The sequence below is a fragment of the Anomalospiza imberbis genome, chromosome 7, assembly GCF_031753505.1.
Source record: "Anomalospiza imberbis isolate Cuckoo-Finch-1a 21T00152 chromosome 7, ASM3175350v1, whole genome shotgun sequence".
NCBI classification, from domain to species: Eukaryota; Metazoa; Chordata; class Aves; order Passeriformes; family Viduidae; genus Anomalospiza; species Anomalospiza imberbis.
In genome coordinates this window covers 5,123,058-5,141,074 of record NC_089687.1, presented here as the reverse complement: position 1 = coordinate 5,141,074, position 18,017 = coordinate 5,123,058, and the positions used below count along the sequence as shown (strand labels likewise).

Below are 18,017 nucleotides of genomic sequence, written 5' to 3'. Positions count from 1 at the left end.
CTAGAAAACTTGACTGCATTGCCTTAGTAGTCTCTGTCATGAATATGTGTGGCCACGTCTCTCTGTCCTGTCTCTTTCCAGGAACAGATTAAATCTCTGTAACTGAGTCTTTCCCATCTCAGCTGTGTGCTCAAAAGCACTGGCTTTTAAGTGATTTTTATGTCTCTGGAGACTATAACTGAACTATACCCATGATGTGAGAAAAGCTCTGAACTTCAGCTGCCACTGATTTGAAAGCAAAATATGCAACTATGAGGGTGCTGTAAAATGTTGAAAGAACTTGAAATTTTGCTAGGCAGAGATGCAAGAGCATCAGTGAAGAAGCAGGTCAAAAAAAGTGAGGATCTAATGAATTTAACTTCCAACCTGATAAAAAAAGTTTAGTGATATTTGTGTGATGAAGTAGTCCAACAGAGTAGACAGAAATAGGTCTGATTTCAATACCAAGGCAAATATTAACATAAAATTAAAAAAAAAAAAATTAGTATCTCTCAATGCTGAATTCCCAGGCAGAATTTATGTCAAAATAAAAAACAACGGAGTATGACAAAATAATTGTATGTTGCAAGAAGGTAATGTCTGTATTTATATAACATAGGGAACTTCAGATTTTATTTCTAGACTGCCAGTTTGTAAACTCGATGGGTAACAAAATGAGTCTTGAAGGAAGGCTGATGGGTGAAAAATACGGAGACAGGATATTTTCCAGGTCACTACCTGGTCACAGATTATTTTCCAAAAACTAATCAAAAATATGTTTGAAGATATCCAACCACCACTGGGCGATGTATCAAATCACTTTTAGAACCTGGTCTGCAATTTTTTCCCAGCTTTTTTCACATGCATGCAAAGCCGAAACCTCCTAGTTTCATAGGAAGTTTGTGAGGCTGTGTAAATTAAAAACTATTTCTGTATATACAGTGGAAAGGTACGTAGTGTACTCCAGGTGGAAATGCCTGCTCTTCAGACAGTCAGAGCTCCTTCCAGAAGGAAGAGACAGATCCAGACTTGGCTTGTGCCCTGCAGGAATGTGGCTGAGCTGGGCTGGACAGGGAGAAAACCGTCCCACTCAGCTGTCAAAGCCACCTCTAGGTACAGCACCACTCAGGCCTAAGAAAATTCCATGGAAAAAGTGTCATAGCAGGAACAAGCCTTTTTACACTTTCTCTAAAACCACCAGTTTCCTACTCAAGTTCTCAGTGATGACTCCACCAAAAGAGAGCAGCAGCTGCTGCTGCCAGAACAATTGGCATGTGCACAATATTTACTGTAAATATTAAAGGTAGAGCTTAACTCTCTAACATGATGCGTTTCCAATTCCTTTAAACACAGCTGTAATTTAGAAGGTTTGAGAACAAGGGGTTATTTCATTTAGGACAAGAATTTTCAATTTTAACCATACATACAACAAATTATACATTATATTTACCTGCATGGAAGTCTATGCCCACAGCAAATGAAGCCCCAGATATAGGCATTAAAGCATCCATTTTATCATTCGGATCAAGAGGAATTCCTCTAATTCCCTCATGAACAGAGTACATGAGAAATGATTCAATACCTAAGGGAAAGATAAAGCAGCCAATGAGAGCAGAGTGGAAACTTTCCAAATAACCAAGATTAGAGGAGCTAACATACACTAGACATCATTTTCCACAAGAGCTCCACAGTTTTTCAGAGTGACAACTTTAGCTCTTTGAAAAGATATCCGTGAGTCATTACAGTGCATTTCTAATTAAATTACAAGTGTGGTTCTATAAAGAGAAGGGAATCACAGTCCATGTCAAACACCCCCTTATAATCAGATAATTAGCAGAATTTAAAATTAAAACTTAAGAAAAAATTTGGTTGAAATTATGAGAAATTTAAGAATATTTTCAGTGCACAACTGTGCTTTCTGAACATATTCAGCAAGAGATAATTTTATAGAACTTGTGGAAAACATTAAAGTAATTTTTTTTAAGGTAAACATGAAAGTAAATTTTTTTTGAGGTATAGGTTTCATCTTACTTCAGTTATGCACATTTCCTTTGCAGAGAGAGACAATTACGTAGTTTTAGGGATGCATTTTAAATGTCTACTTTTCTGTTAGATTAATCAAATTCCAAATGCACCTATTTCTGTTAAGTAGGAATAAATTCTACCATGTAGACTTCTTCTTACATAGTAATTCTCAATAATTACTTAGTCCTAATTAATAGTTATAAATAACATTGAGTTTACAAAACTATAAAACACCTTGACCATAAGGTTGTTTTTCATTATTCAGGCAAAGAGTAAGACTTTGGCTGTGAGCTATGTTCTGACTTCTGCCAACTTAAAAAAGAAAAAAGATTTAAGGAAAAAAAAATTATTTTATTTTATATAAAGAGCAGGATGAGATACCCAACCATTCAGATACTTGTAACCTGTAATTTAAAGATAAGTTATCTGACCTTGAACAAATATTTATGAATGATGTTCCATATGGTCTACTTTTCTGTCCACATTAAAAAAAAATAATCAGTTACCACAGAAATTTATTTATTCAAATAATTTAGGGAAAAGCGAAATTTAATTCTGTCCTAACCACAACAGGCATTTCTCTGTTACTGTTTCAATCAAGCATATTAAGTATAGTTATTTAACTAAAAATGACTAAAGTAGGTTTATTTACTCATTGCAATGTTGCCCTGGAACTTAAGCTGGTTAAAATAAATCCTGAAAGCCATTTTACCTTTGCAGGCCATGCGATTTTTTTGGAGGTTGTAGCCCACCGTGCACACACAAGTTCTGGTGGTTTCTGATGTTGGCAAACAAAGCTGGGAGCATCCCCCATTGTTTAACTGACAGGAATTGCTGCCTATGGCATGATAGGAGAAGAGACAAGAGAAATCAAAACTTGAGCAATGCAACCCTGACTAAAATCTAAGTGTTGTTGCCAATATATTATTATTTCCATTTTTTTTTCAGATAACCTATTTGAAAAATTAAGATATGCATAAAATATTTCATCAATTCATATACCTTTCCATGCTTCACTCATGCATTCACTTCTGCATATTCATGCAGAATTTCAACCCCACATTTCCCCTCAGAACATAAATAATTCTGTCTTCTGAAAAAATCTGCCTATTTTAAAGTAAAACCATATGAAAAACCTGAACATTGTATGTTGAATTAATGATGGCATCTCACTGACATTAGTGTATCTTTATCTAGACCATGAAGAAATCATTAGTTATATCCTATTCATTCATCAAATATTATATTAGCCTTGTAATCTTCACGAACAAGCCATTTTAGTATATTTAAGACATACTCCAAAGTGATCTCACAAACCCATGCTCCTAACTGCCTAATTATTACAATATTTAAGCAATAGATGAATATATTTTAATAGGTTTTATAATAGGCTTTATACACAGTAAACTAAACACATCTCAGAAATTTGAAGCTTCATGAAGAAAAATTTAAATTCACTAAGATAGCCAAGGAATTAATGGATTACAAGTTATTATTTTCTTCTCACTGGGAGAACCACACAAGAAAAGATACTGTGCACTCTAAAACCTGGCTAAACATCCTTCAAATGTGACTTACCTTGCTGTGCTGCTTTATCATACACTTTCATATGAACAACACCTGCAGTTTTGTTGCGCAGGACAGTTGGGTTTCTTCCATCTTTTTTATTACAGGTGCCAATCTGAGCCAAGTTCTGGTCTGCCCACCAAAGTTTTTTATCTGTAAAATTGAGTTTCAGAAATTAGGAGGATCACTATCAAACTGTATATGGTTGAGACCTAAGGTGGGAAAAAGCTTTTGAGGTTAATTCTGAGATCAGTTTTAAGGGAAATCGCCTAAAGAGGTTTCAGAGAAAATTTGAAGGAATTGTGTTATTAAGATTCTGCAGACACGAAAGCAGTTTTCACCAGTTTTACTTTTGCTGAGACAACTGCTGATTTAAGGCTACCTGCGTAGAAAAATGCCTCATTTTTCATGTATATGTGGAAATTCTAGTGTTACCCTAGGGGAGAAATTCATTTTCACAAGCAAACAAAATTGCTTGAAATATTAAACTAAGTCTTTTATTAAAAAAAAAAGTTACAATCAGTTACTAAGAAAGCCTGAAAAAATTGAAAAGCAGGCACTGCTTCACAAAGTTTCAGAATTACACTTTTAACAGCTTTGATTTCAAGCTCAAACTTCAGTGAACTAATGGCTGAAGACTCTATCCAATCTTCTGATTACCCCGTCCATGAGTCCTGACTCCTTGAGTCCACACAGATGAGTGATGAGGTGGGCTCAGGGTTCTTCATTTCAGCCAGAAAAGATAATTACTGTAGAGGAACCAAAAGTAAACCCTTCAACTGAAAACCTTTAAACTTCAGGAACACTGCCTTCCCAAAAAAATATTGTGTATCAACTTCAATTTGAGTTAATTCTCTTTTCAGTTAAAAGAATTTTTGCCTATCCTGCAGTTTTAATATTTAAATAAGAAATTTACAGAGCCACACAGTTGAGTGATTTGTGATAGAAAGTGCAGATCTAAAAAATAATTTCCACTGTGGTAACTGTAAAAAGTAACAGCACAAAATAAAATATCTAGGAAAAATCCAAAACATACTCTCCACAAGTATATAAGACTAGAATCTGTGCAATGAAAAATATTCTAAATATCAAGATTTGGAGACACAAATGGAACTCTCTATTTAAATTTGGATAAGATTTAAATAAATCCTCTAATTTTATGCATTGACTAGTCAGTGTAAAATTGACTGATTCAAAACTTCCTTATGCAATAATAATCAATTAACAGCACCTTGTATCTAAAGACACTTTTATCAGAAAATCCTTAGAACAAGAAGTGCCTGTGCTCAATTTTGATTATGTAAATTATAAAAAAAAAGGCATATGAAAGCTAAAAATTGGAAGGTGACTGTGTGCTATAATCCATATATGAAATATTGGGAATTGGAGTTGTTTTTTTTTCCTGTTAGATAATGACCCACAATCCTAAAGGCTAGGTGAACTTTTTCAATGAAATATTTGTATGTGAGGAAGTTTTTATTCTTCACATCCTCTATGTGACCACAAATCAGAAACGGCCATGAAATAATTTTGGTTAATTTAATTAACCAAATTAAATGATGACAGGTGTTTTGTGCATAGTAACATGAACTTACTGTTTTACATATCCAAACACATTTATTAAAAATGAGTTGTTTTGTAAGACTGGAGTACAGGAAGAAAGCAAATTACATATGGTTTTGGTGGGTTCATCCTTTAGCTCAAGCAATCAAATGATTTAACCATTTATTTAATATTTTGTGCAAAATCTCAACTTTGGCTACAATTTCAACAACCTCCCAAACCTGTCTTTGGCTGACCTGCCTGTCTCCTTAGGAAAAGGAAAGAAACAAAAACTCCAAATAACCAACGTGTATTTACCAAGAGATGAACATATGGCATGTACTTAATCAAGAAGTCTAATTACCAGTGATAATCTATACCATAAATATTTTAATTTCTCCCTTTGGTAATAAGTCCAGAGCCAAACCCGTTTTTACACGAGCAGCTGAATGTTCCATCAGGGATCTCTTTTGTTTTCTGAGCTACTCAACGAGACCACATCTGCTTCCATGCACAGTTTAGAGTGTCTAAACAATTTCCATCAGTGGTGTAAGACACCTGAGATCCTGGAGTTGTTCTCCTCTGGTGACAAAAATAACACTTCATAAACTCATTGCTAATCCTAATGCACTTGACTGTGACTGCAGAGGTTGAGGAGTCTCCTACATCCCCTACACCAATATAAAGGACAAATCACAGCAAGTCACAAGTGAAGTATCACAATACGCTTCAAAATTATTCTTTTACCTTCTGCTTTCATTCTTGTTAACGTGAAACCTGGATAAACCTTTAAATAAAAGTGCAACTTACAAAATCTAACTGAACTAGTGTTTATTATTCTCTCACATGGAGTGGCACACTATGATTTTTGGAAGGAGACAAATATAGAGTTAGGGGGATTTAAATTAGGAAGGTCATACAAATCCTGACCTAGTATAGTTAAAAATAAAGGTAAAAAAATACAATAAAATGAAAAAAAACCCCACAAATCTAAAAATCCAAACCAAAATGCCTGAACAAAACAACACACAAATTCTGAAGTACAGACACATTGAGGTCAAACCTCTTATGACTACCTGGCCAAAAACTTGCCAGTTATGCTCTAAAACCTAAGAAATAAATGTTTCAATTCTTCAGAAACTGCTAGGTGACCAACAACCACCACTGAAGTTACAAATAAAAAAAAAAAAACAAACAAAACAACAAAAACAATTACACATCTATTTTTGACCATAATTCTAAGTTAAATTTGGACTATTTGTCTCTTCATAACTGATATTCTGCCAGTAGATAACTCATCTATGATGTTTAGTATTCAGGATTAATTATTTCTATATTAATTTTAAAATATAGTAGATGATTTTACAAAAAAACCCACTTACGCGTAAAGACAACTTGCTTTCATACACTAGGGAAGAAAAAATGCTGTTTTGGACATTTAAACATCATTATTTGCTTGATTATGCTAACAAGAATGTTGCTTGATCGCTAATTACAATCTTGTAGCTGAAACAGGGTTATAACATAAATTAAAATTGTTGTATTTTTCCATTCTGTTAGGTAATTAGCATTAAGTGCTGCAACATATTGGGAAACAGCAACTTCAAATGCCAAAAATTGCTACCCTAGGTCTGTGGACAGTCCTTTGGAGACTTCAAGTAGTACTCTGAATGCAAATTTTGATGGGCCATTAGTTTTCATTAATGGTGGTTTGAGTATTTATGGAAGACAACTATGTACTGCACTTAGAACTGGGCAAATTGCCTAGATATATTTCATGTATTAATGCTAACGTAATGAATGGTGTTATGGCAATTAGAAGACTGATGACTTGGAAAATTAAGGTGTATGTGTTTGAAGTCCCCTGATCTGAGCGGCCCCTTTCACTTTGCAAACAGATTCAGCAAAGTCACAGCAACTGAGCTACTGGGAAAGCATTCTGGTGTTGTTCTAGTTTTGAAACTTTACTTAGGACGAAACAAAAATCAAATAACCAGTATATCATCTAATGCACGATGAAAGTAAACAGGAGCATGAATATATTTTGGTAATATTAACCTACATTTTCTGTCTAAATGAAATACTATAATTGTTACTTTCTGTTTTGATAGCTTGATAATATAACTTGATGGTTATATTTATATACAGTTTTTGTTCAAAAGACATTCTTCTAATATCTGCATGCCCATTGAAAAGCTATTATGTATATTTGATTTTGTTGTATTGATGATTGAATTTTTTTTTATTATGAACTTGAACAGAAATAGCACTTACACATAAAATCATTCACTACATGGAGTTAGTCTATTTTATACTAAAAAAGAACAAATGTGCGACAAATTATATCCTCATTACACAATCTACATTATATTCCTATTTTGTAGAGACATGAGCTGAATTTTGTGGTTTTGTGTAAATTGCATTTCTGCGAGGACCCAATACAAAATCCAACCAAACGCCTCCACCAAAACTGCTGACAGAAGCCTTCAGCATGCCTTTCTTCTCAGCTACAGACTCACAGTAACTAATCAATACTTTTCTAGTTTCTCATTCAGAGTCATTTGTCATTCAAGAAGCAACACACCAGTTTGGAAACACGTCAGATATTGCTGCGAGCTCCTCGGCAACTCAGATCATGTGAAATAATGACTCTGCTCACCAATCCAGAAATACAGCTCTTACATCAAAGGACAATTTCTAACCAGGTTCAGTACCAGTTAAGGAACCATTTTTACTAAGTAACCTAAAAGGCAGGAAATGAGACTTTATGCAGAATTCCAAATAGATCTTTGTCATTTGATCCTACTCAAAACACTGGCTACCAGGAAAATGGCTAAAATCAGATATTGAATGGTAAATTAAACTCAATCCTTAAGACAAATATAGAAAGTATTTTATTATTGTTGAAAAGAATTTTGCTGTACTGTATAAGACATTCAGAGATTCTTTCACATTGAACATGCTGAATATCAGAACAGGGGATCTATTTGATACCAACTTATAGGTTGTTGAAAATTTTGTAGGGCACAGGGTGCTGTGAATCAGCTAAACTTCTAAATGACCAAGAAAACCAGCAGAAGTCTTTGAAGGAAATAAAATGTCAAGTTTACATAGTAACAGAAGAAAATTGGTATGACCAAATGCAAGACAACAACCAGTGGGAGATACTAGACAAATCATTCATGTGGTTTTGACTGATAGATTAATTAAAAATGGCTGATGTTGCATGCACTGACATCTCACAGAGTGAATAGGGATTTGAAGAAAAAGTGGTAAGAGTAGGAAAGCATGTAGGACTTCATAGATTTACAGCAATTTTTTTGTATTACAGAATGGCAACAGCCATTTTTTTTTGTATGCCTAAAGGCATGGAAAAAAATAGCCATTTTGTACATATCAAATGGAATATTATTTTCATCCCATCTATATCATGCTCAAAAAGATTTAGTAAAAGCAGTCACCAAAAGACTAGGAATTTTGCTCAGCATATTGAAAAAGAAAGATGACTGACACTGCTGAGTAGAAAACCAATAAATGAAAGACCCAAAATTCAGAAAGATGTGAAATATATATTGTTCCCATTCCCCTCAAGTATAAAACTGACGGTTACTTTGGCATCAACTTGTTTGCTAACATCATTTTTTATGTCTTATTACCTTCTATAAGCTTCCACAGAAGAATGCAATAGTAGGAAAATCTTAAACAGCCTGGAAAGGACTAAACAACAGCAAACATCTGAAACAGAGGTGGTAACTTCCAAATGGTTTCCAACAGCTAAACTGCAATGCTAAAATAGAGGAATTGAAAGCAATAAAAACAATGTGGAGATTGAGGGGTCGCGCTAAAGGAGAAGGCTCATTGTTGGTGAAGCTCTGAACCACTCTATAAATCATATTACAAAGCAAACCAAATACTGACTTCACTAGCAGTGTCTATTGAGTTCAAATCATAGAACACAAGCACGGAGTGCCTAACTGCTTCTCTTTTCCAATACTGAAACTAACAGAATCAAAGATAAGAAACTCCAACTCTCAGAACAGCACAGAGATTACCGAGGCAAACTAAAGAAGTCTTGGTTGGGCCAAGCCTCTCCCAGTCATTGCCTTTTTTATAGCTCTGAAAAATCTTCTGCAACATGAAGTGGAAGATACAGCAAAAGCCACTGGGAACTGTCAGATCTGTGAGTTTTCTGTGCAAAATTCTGTCCAGACATGGGATGGAAGGCATTAGCTCTTGACACAGGCTGTGGGATTCTCTTTGGGCGTCTCTGAGGTCACACTTTCTCACAAGGAGATTGATGGCTTGGGAAGATTCTTCCCAAACAGCTAAAGACATTTTCAAAATCAATAGCTGAGGTGCTTGAAGAGACATCACTGGTGTAGTAAATTTATTAGAAATTCAGGAATTTTTCTGAAGATCCTTTCTCCTCCAGTGCACCTAGCCTTGGCAGGGAATGGGTGCATGGCAACCAGGGCTGTCTCAGATCACATTACCCATGCCCTCAACTGTTTCCTTGTTTCAGCTCCTCAGTCCACTAAAGGTCCTGGTGATCAACGAGTGACCAACTCTGTGACCTGGTGACACAACTGTACAAAGGGAGTTTCAAAATACCAAACTCCATCTCCTTTTTCTGCTCAGTGGAAACATAACCCAACAATATGACAAGATCATATAGTAAAAATGTACCAAAAAGGAAGTTAGCTGTACAAAACACTGCTTTTAGCTGGGAAGACACTAAATTCAAAAGAATAATGCCAAAGAATTACAGAACTCTCCAGCACTGAGCAGAAATTAAATTCTACAAAACAGTTAAGGGTTTGGGCACAGGTATCATCTTTCTCTTCAGTCACTGATGAATACAAATGATACAAAAAATTATATCTCAGTATATTCACAGAGGAGAAATACTTCATCCATACTTTATCGTGTTTACTGTGTTTTTAGATACAAGCAGTCCAGAAAATTTAGGAATAGGAGCAAAATTGATGAAATAAACATTGAATTTACTGTGATTCAGTAAATTCAGTGTAAAACCTCTGATTAAACTTGTAGACAAGCAGATCAGCAGGGGTAGTACATTTTCACACACTCTCACGTTAAATCTTTCATTGGAACAAATTAGTCATTCTTCTTTACTTATATATTATTAGTTATGACCATTTATCAATTAGAGTTCTATTACCTTGCTTCATATGGCATTGGATTTTCTGTTCTGACCCACTTTACATACACAAAAGCCTGCTTGTAAGAAGCTGATGCACATCCACTCACTCTTCAGGAAAATAAATGCCATTTATATTACCACAGTATGTTCCCCAATATAGAAATTTACAGGAGAAATGCAGGAACTTTTCATGTTTTTCAATCAGCACATACAATACTATGATAAAATTGTTTGTGCTTGTACTTTTTCTCCAGCAGATTTTTATTGGGAATCCCACTACAATGCCAAGATGCAGTTTAGCATAACTAGGACTCTAACACCCCAAAGCAAAACAAACAGAAAGCCCCAAACTCTTTGTAAGGTTTGTTCACCATTTTTGACTAGAAAGAATTGTCATCACCCATAAAAACCAAGCATCCCAAACTATGAATATTAGAGGTACATGTGATAAAACCTACACGGCAGATATTCTTCCATCTCCAGATGTGCAAAAATTTGACTACTTTCATGCACCCTTCTTTACATGGCAGCTATGCATTCTTTATTGCCTGTCCCAGAGGGATCATCAGTGTTGTAGCTTCTGTGAACGGCAGGTGAAGATCTGCCACCACCACCAGCTCAGTGACAGTATGAACAAAAACTCTTTACACCTCCTGGTAAAGACTTCCAACAGCTCCCCAGAGTAAGGGTCATTTATTCAGTCTGCTTCCAGTCACAATCCAACTAATGAAAAACAGTTTGTCCAAATGAACATTCATGACTCCTTCTGACACCAAACCTGCTCGTCTTTAGGAATGCACATATGAAAGCATAACACCTCCAATAGATACTGACAGCATTTTGAGTTCAGTACTGGCCAAATGGGTGTATAAGAAATCTGATTTAGTAATTGCCACTTTAAATATTACACAATTTACACCATGTTCATAAAAATCATAAAATCTTATTTCATTTTCACTAGCACACCATCCATATGTTCATTTTCACTAGCACACCATCCATATGTACATTATTTTTATTACTTAATTAGTCAATCAAATAAAATATTTCATAATAAGAAATGTAAAAAATAAAACGTTAAAATTAAGAAGAATGTAAAAATAATAAGAAAATATAAAAATAATAAGAAACTAAAAATATAATAAATATAAAAATTAGTAAGAAATATAAAAATATTTCATAAAAAACACTGGCAGTTGATAACTCACTCATCCCAACAAAAGTGTTTATTAATTGAACTTTTTTTTTTAATATCCAAGATAAATATAACTGATCTTTAAGTGAACCAGAATAGAGGCCAGTAATTTGTAGGAAATATGGAAAGCTCTAACGTCACCTCTAAATAAAGCAGAAGCATAAACATAAATTCTGAGTCAAACTGGAATTTCTTACTACACTCGTCCCAGCTACAACAAGAACCAAGAGCTGAAGGTGCATATAAGAAAAAGTCAATGAAGCAATATTTTTATAATATTCAGTGATCAGCAATTAGCTGATTTTTTTTTTTAGGAATTTTTCCTTATGCTACTGGTTTTTTGAATTTTTTGATAGATGTTTTTGAACTTTCTAAAAATTTCATATTTACAAAGTGTAACAAATAGAATTTTTTTCTTTAAATCAATTTAGTACATGGAATATGAGCAGACATCTGAAGATCCAAATCCTCAGTCATCAATTCATAACCCAAAGAAGTCTTCCCAAAGTGCCAGGCAATCCAACAAACCAGGAATATTCTGAACTAAGTAGGCGGAATTGAGCAGAGGAAACACATAATGGATAATTCTGTGTAATAAACAGCGTGACAGCTCCTTCCCCTTTCAAAATTCTTTACATATGACTATAGTAAATATAAGCCATCAATTTGTTACCTTAATTCCATATATATATACCTATATATATATACATACATATATACATATATATACACACACACACAGACATATACATATATATATATATATATATATATATATATATATATATATATATATATATATATATGTTTACATTTAGAAATATCCTTGTAATGGAGATTGCAAACTGTTCAACTGAACACAAAGAACTTTTCATGGACAACCCAGTCTGACTTGTGAATGCACTGTATGTATTATTTACATAAAACCAACAATAACTTCCCTAAGATTTTTATATTTCATTATTAATTAGCTTTGAAGAATTAAAAAGAAATATTATCACTGGACTTACCCATAATGGTTAAAGCTGTGGCTTTTGTTAACTCTTCTTTCATTGATTCAATTATTTCAAGATTACCACCATCCAAATTGCATCTACTTATGGTTCCATTTCCTGAACTGATCCAGTAAAGCTTGTTCTCCCCATAATCTATTGATAAACCTGTAATTAATGCATTCAACTTTAACTGTGGCTTTAATGGATGATAGACATTTATTGTTAAGCTGTTTTCATTATGGAAGTGCACTTAAGAAATATATACATACACACACACAATTATGTTATCTAGTCACTCATATACTTACACTGAAAAAAAGAGGAAAAAAAAAAACAAACTTGGTCATTTCCAACAACAAAAAAAAAAAAAAAAAAAAAAAACCAAAAAAAAACACACCACCCACAGGCTTTTGGAAAGATTAGTGCCTTTTATTTCTTTCAGCAGTTACCAAAATCAATGACTGACTGATGAAAGAGCATTATCTGGCAATGAAGAATTACTTGAATAAGCTGAGGTCCTAAGCAAGGTTATTAACAACTTGTAAATGCAAACCCGAAGCCATCATTTATATTTTAAAATTATGAATACACAGAGACTTGGTAAACAAGGTACATTTTGTGATTCAGAACTATAAAAAGTCTGTTCTCTCCCTGCTTATGATGATGAAATAGCAAAATCTAATCCAAACTCCTGATAAATTTATAGTATTACTTTTCATTTTGATTCATAGTGAATTGACCTCATAATCAGTTCTTTGGAGCTTGAAGCAAGAGAACTGTCAACAATAAGATACTTGCAAAATAAGCTACTAAATGAATAAAATATAGAGTTTTCTGAAAGTAAGGGTAAAGAACTAGGAGATAATGCATTTCAGACTTCTGTAATCCTTTAAAAATGTTCAAGAAGTGGTAGCAGGAGATTTTCCACAGTAAAATATTCTTGGCATGGTAACAATACCCGCCGTAACAATTTGCTTCGGTGCTCCAGCTTTCCCAGAATTCATGCTAAGTACCCAGCAGCAAGTTGCCAAAAAATAGTGTATTTCACTGCATGGGTCAAGCTCTGGACATTGCACTGTAGTCTTTTTCATCCTGTGGAAAGCTGTTTTGGAAACCCCGACAGGAGAGAGCAGTGCCATGAGCTGCAGCCCTTACAGCTGCCATCGTGTCACTGTTTCTTCATGCACATTGGACATGGCAGGCCAAAAGGTGTCTACTTTCTGAGCTTCCTAAAACCACCTTCCCAGTCCCTTTGCAGGGACTGATATTTCCTTCCACCTCTCTGCAAGGGTTTCACCCAGGAGGAAATATCACACAACGGGGAGATGATCTGGAGCAGGGCCTTCAGGAGGGACTCGTCTTGCAGTGCCACATCCTCATGTTTGTACAACCAGCTTCCCTCCAAGCAGAGAGCACCAGGGATCCTGGAGACAGGCACAGCACAGGGAATTCCCAGCACGAGGAACTTCCCCGGGAATATCAGTGTGGGTTAACAGGGAACACACCAGAGGGAAGGTTTCCCTGCTCCGAGATGGGCGGCTTTTGGGACCTGCCACAGCTCCTGCCCATGAGCAGCTGCCCAGAGATTGCACCTGGAGGGGATCTGTTTGTGAGGCACTGCCAATGCCAGCTGAGCAGCGAGTACAGTCCTGTCCTGTCCGGATTTACACTTCAGATATCCAGCTGGTGTTTCTTCACACAGGCATTCCAACTACACAGCAGCAACTGACATGAAAAACATTCCTGTCTCCTTCTACACAAGTCTAGCACATTGTTCTCCCCCAAATACTTTTCATCTATTCCCAACATTTGCAAAACCATGTTATTTCTAATGTAGGCGGAGCATGTTTTATTAGATTTTCTTCGGAATTGTCCTGCTTTACTAATGAAAATAAGTGGTTTATTTGCCATAAGCATCACAGATATTCACGATGAATTCAAGAGTAGGTGACTGGCTTAAACCTTATGAGCTGCTAAAATGAATCTGAGCATAAGGATTGGACAATATTGTTCTCAGGGAATTCAAATGAGCAAATGATTTGCCCAACAAAGTACAAAATTAAACATGAATTCTGAATTCCTAAGAATACAGACTGTTGGCACTCCAGTGGCCAGCTCTTTTATCATCAAATATATGTGTTAGCACTGGAGACTTTTAGAACAGCAGAATGGACCAGCAAACCATAACTAGTTTGTACTAGTTAAGATAGGAAGACAGATGGTGTCATTTATTTTTAAGAGTGTCAGTTCCCAAAATTTCCAAACTAAAAATACTCTTGGTAATAATAGAAAATACTGTAATTGAAAAATTGTCTCCTTGTTTTGATGGAACTCAAATAGGAAAAATAAATCTATCAGCTTAATTCAGGTCACAGATTGGAAAATTCCCTTATTTTTCAAATTCTGAAATTTTGCATCAAGAAAATTAGGCATACCATCAATTGCCAGGATATTCAACTCTAATAAAACAGATATTTGTCTTTTCCAGCAATCTACCTGCGAACTCCCCAAACACTCAAAATTAACCTTGCGTGAACTAGAGCTTCATTTATAGAAAAAGACAGTTTTCTCAGTGCACAAATGAAATATTAAATTAAGGTTTTACAACTGCTACTTTCTAAATCTTTAGAAGTGTTTTGTTGTTCTTAGCATGGGACTGTCTTATGTTAATGGTAAAAAATAATTTAAACCATTGAAACTGGCATTTTGCATATATTTTGAATCTGTTTGATATTGGAAACCCTAAGCATTGCAATTTAGGACCTTGAGACCTCTGATCACAAAATATTCAGAGCAATGTTTTGCACACAGCTGTCCTTAATAGTCTTAAAAGTCCTTGTTCTTCACCTTAAAATTAGTGGGTTTCTCTCTAGATAAAAATGTAAAAAAGATAATTGTTTCTTCAAGTGGATAGACAGATAATCTTATCAACAGTAAAACAGTTATCAAGTAATTTCCACAAAATTCATTTAATTTAGAGTGTAAAATGCATGTCATGTTGTTCTTATGTCAAATTTATTGAATCCTTTAAATCACTTTCACTTCACTTGCTTGCATTCTGCTGTAAAAAAATAAATGTTTTAAAATCGCTTTATTGGCGTTCCATTAACAAGGCAGCAACAATTGACATAACCACTTTAACTCTCTAAAGAATGAAATTATCTACCAAAAAAGACATGAGTAAAACCAAAAAATACACATAGAAAGAGCTTTTTTTCTTTTTTTTTTTTTTTTTTAATGCCGTAATTTATCACCAACTATGCGATTCCCCAAATGCTAAAACTGAGGCGAAATCATAATATGAAATGCATGCTTCAACTGTGGCTTTTTTCTCTCTGTGAAAAGTTAAGGGCCAGTTTATATTTTGATTATGCAGCTAAGATTCTGGTGAGGAAGGATCCAAATTTGCACTCAAAGCATCCTCTCACAGATATCCATGACTTATTAAAACTCTGACCTGCACATTTTTGTAACCATGATACAAAGATGCAGAAATAGGGATGGGTTCTCCTTCAGTCTACTGTAGTCCTAGAAGTCAATAATACTCCACTAAATCTAGTGGATTTCAGTTAGAATGAGCCAAAAATAGCTTAAATTGTGGAACACAACAGTAACACGAGTGTTGTTCATATCTTTATGCCTGTTCTTATCACTGTAGATGAAAAACCTCATTGTACATTCAAATAGGAATTCAAGATACTGTCCATAATAAATCACTGTCTGTTAAAAAAAGAAACAGGAAAAACAGGTATTTACCAACAGGATCCTTTTGATTCTGAAACAGTATTTTGCTGTTGCTACCATCCATGTTTGCCATGTTGATTGTGTTGCCATCCGTCCAGTACAGCTTCCTGAAGAAGAGAATTTACATATTTACAATATTGCTTTGTGCACACAGTGTTTCTAATGAGTCAGTAGTGAAAACATTCATCAGTTTAGGAGACAAAGTGCACAACTAATATCTACATGATTTAATCAGCAGCTTTCTAAAGGAAGCATTCAGTCAAAATATTTTCAGTAAAATCTTTCAAATTCATGCTTTTAGGTTTGAAAGAAAGCAGAATGGCCAAACTTAAAATATAAATGAAGAGCCACCTTCTGATGAGCTTTAGTGCAGTTTATTTATCACAGCCATGGATACCTTACCCTTTTACTGGGTGAACTGCAAGACACTGGGGTTTGTCAATTCCATGGATGATTGAGGTTTTCAAGGAACCATCCAAATGTGCCACGTTAATTTGTGTTTCATCAAATTCTGAGCTAATCCAATATAAATTACGGGATATCCAATCCACTGCAAGACCTCTGATACTCTGAATATCTGCAAAAAGAGAAAGCAGGTTGTTTGATTTTCTTTCTGGACTGTTGTCAGTGTTAGGGATAAAAAAAATAAAATTATTCCACAGTTTGTTAACAATCCTGTGCAATATTCTATTCAGATGGATATCTTAACTAGTTGCCAAGAATTAATAATTTTAGTTTTTCTTCCTGGGCCTGATACACTCACCATAAGAACATGAAAATCACACTGAATATTCACTGCATGAAACCTATTGTCCCAAAAAATTAGTCAGAGATGCTGAACTTCTGCATTGTATTTTTCTACTTCTGAAAGCATTTATTGCTCAGTAGCATTCCAGAACAATGCTATGCTGAAATTTAAAAGCCTCCTTCCTTCTTCAGCTCCACAAAGGCTCAGTAGAGAGGATCTGGATTAAAACCACTGGTCTATAGCATAGTCCTGTAGCTCTGAAGTACTCGTGTCACTGGAGAGGTTTACTGGTTTTACTTTTGAAGGCTTCAAGTTACTTCCCTGCCTTCTTTGATATGGCAAAACATCTGTCAGCCAATGGAAAGCAGGGAATGAATTCTTTATTTTGCTTTCCTGGTGTTCACAGCTTTTACTTTTCATATTAAGTTGTTTTTTTATAAGATACACAAGACTTTTATCACTTTTACCCTTCTGATTCTCTTCCCCGTGAAGGAGCAGCTGTGGGGGGCTGAGGGTCACAGCACCAGAATTACCTGAGGCAGCAAAACAGGAGTATGATATGAGTGATTTGGTAACTTGATGGTGTTCCTTAGCAAGGTATTTGAAGAAATGTCAACCTGTGTTAAAATCTGCCTGAAATACTGGGTGTAAAGTCACTGCTCCATCTCTAGGTCCCAACACACCCCTCTGCCCTCAGTTAATACTTGTTGGCATCTTTGTGGAGAAGGAAGCAGGCCAAGGGTGATTTAATGATTCATTTTAGTTCATCATTTATACACATCTCCTGTCAACTCAACATGGTAATTTGCCCTGACAGGATTATTGCCCTTGACAAACTGACATGGATGTGGCTGAGGACTGGTTTGCAGGTCCATGAGGCTGAGCAGTGATTGGGCATTAGGAAGTTTGCCAGCTTCACAGAATGCAGCAAAGGACACCAAACACACAGTCCTTGACCCATTTTAAATTGCTCCCCTGCCCTTCTGGGTTTTTATTTTTTTGCTTGTAGGATCTAGAAAATAATGATTTTATACTCTTAAAAAGATTAAAGTATGACTT

The 18,017-nt window shown here is 35.1% G+C and overlaps 1 protein-coding gene across 1 annotated transcript in view; it reads right to left on the bottom strand.

The window, feature by feature from the left end:
• The window catches only part of LRP1B (LDL receptor related protein 1B), a 633,449-nt gene that overhangs the window by 151,108 nt on the left and 464,324 nt on the right, over positions 1-18,017 (bottom strand). The window contains exons 30-35 of the mRNA XM_068195161.1: positions 16,613-16,787; positions 16,223-16,317; positions 12,482-12,631; positions 3,583-3,723; positions 2,717-2,842; positions 1,430-1,561 (exon numbers count right to left, since the gene is read on the bottom strand). Of these exons, the coding sequence (XP_068051262.1) occupies positions 1,430-1,561; positions 2,717-2,842; positions 3,583-3,723; positions 12,482-12,631; positions 16,223-16,317; positions 16,613-16,787 (819 nt within the window). The remainder of the gene's footprint in view (positions 1-1,429; positions 1,562-2,716; positions 2,843-3,582; positions 3,724-12,481; positions 12,632-16,222; positions 16,318-16,612; positions 16,788-18,017) is intronic.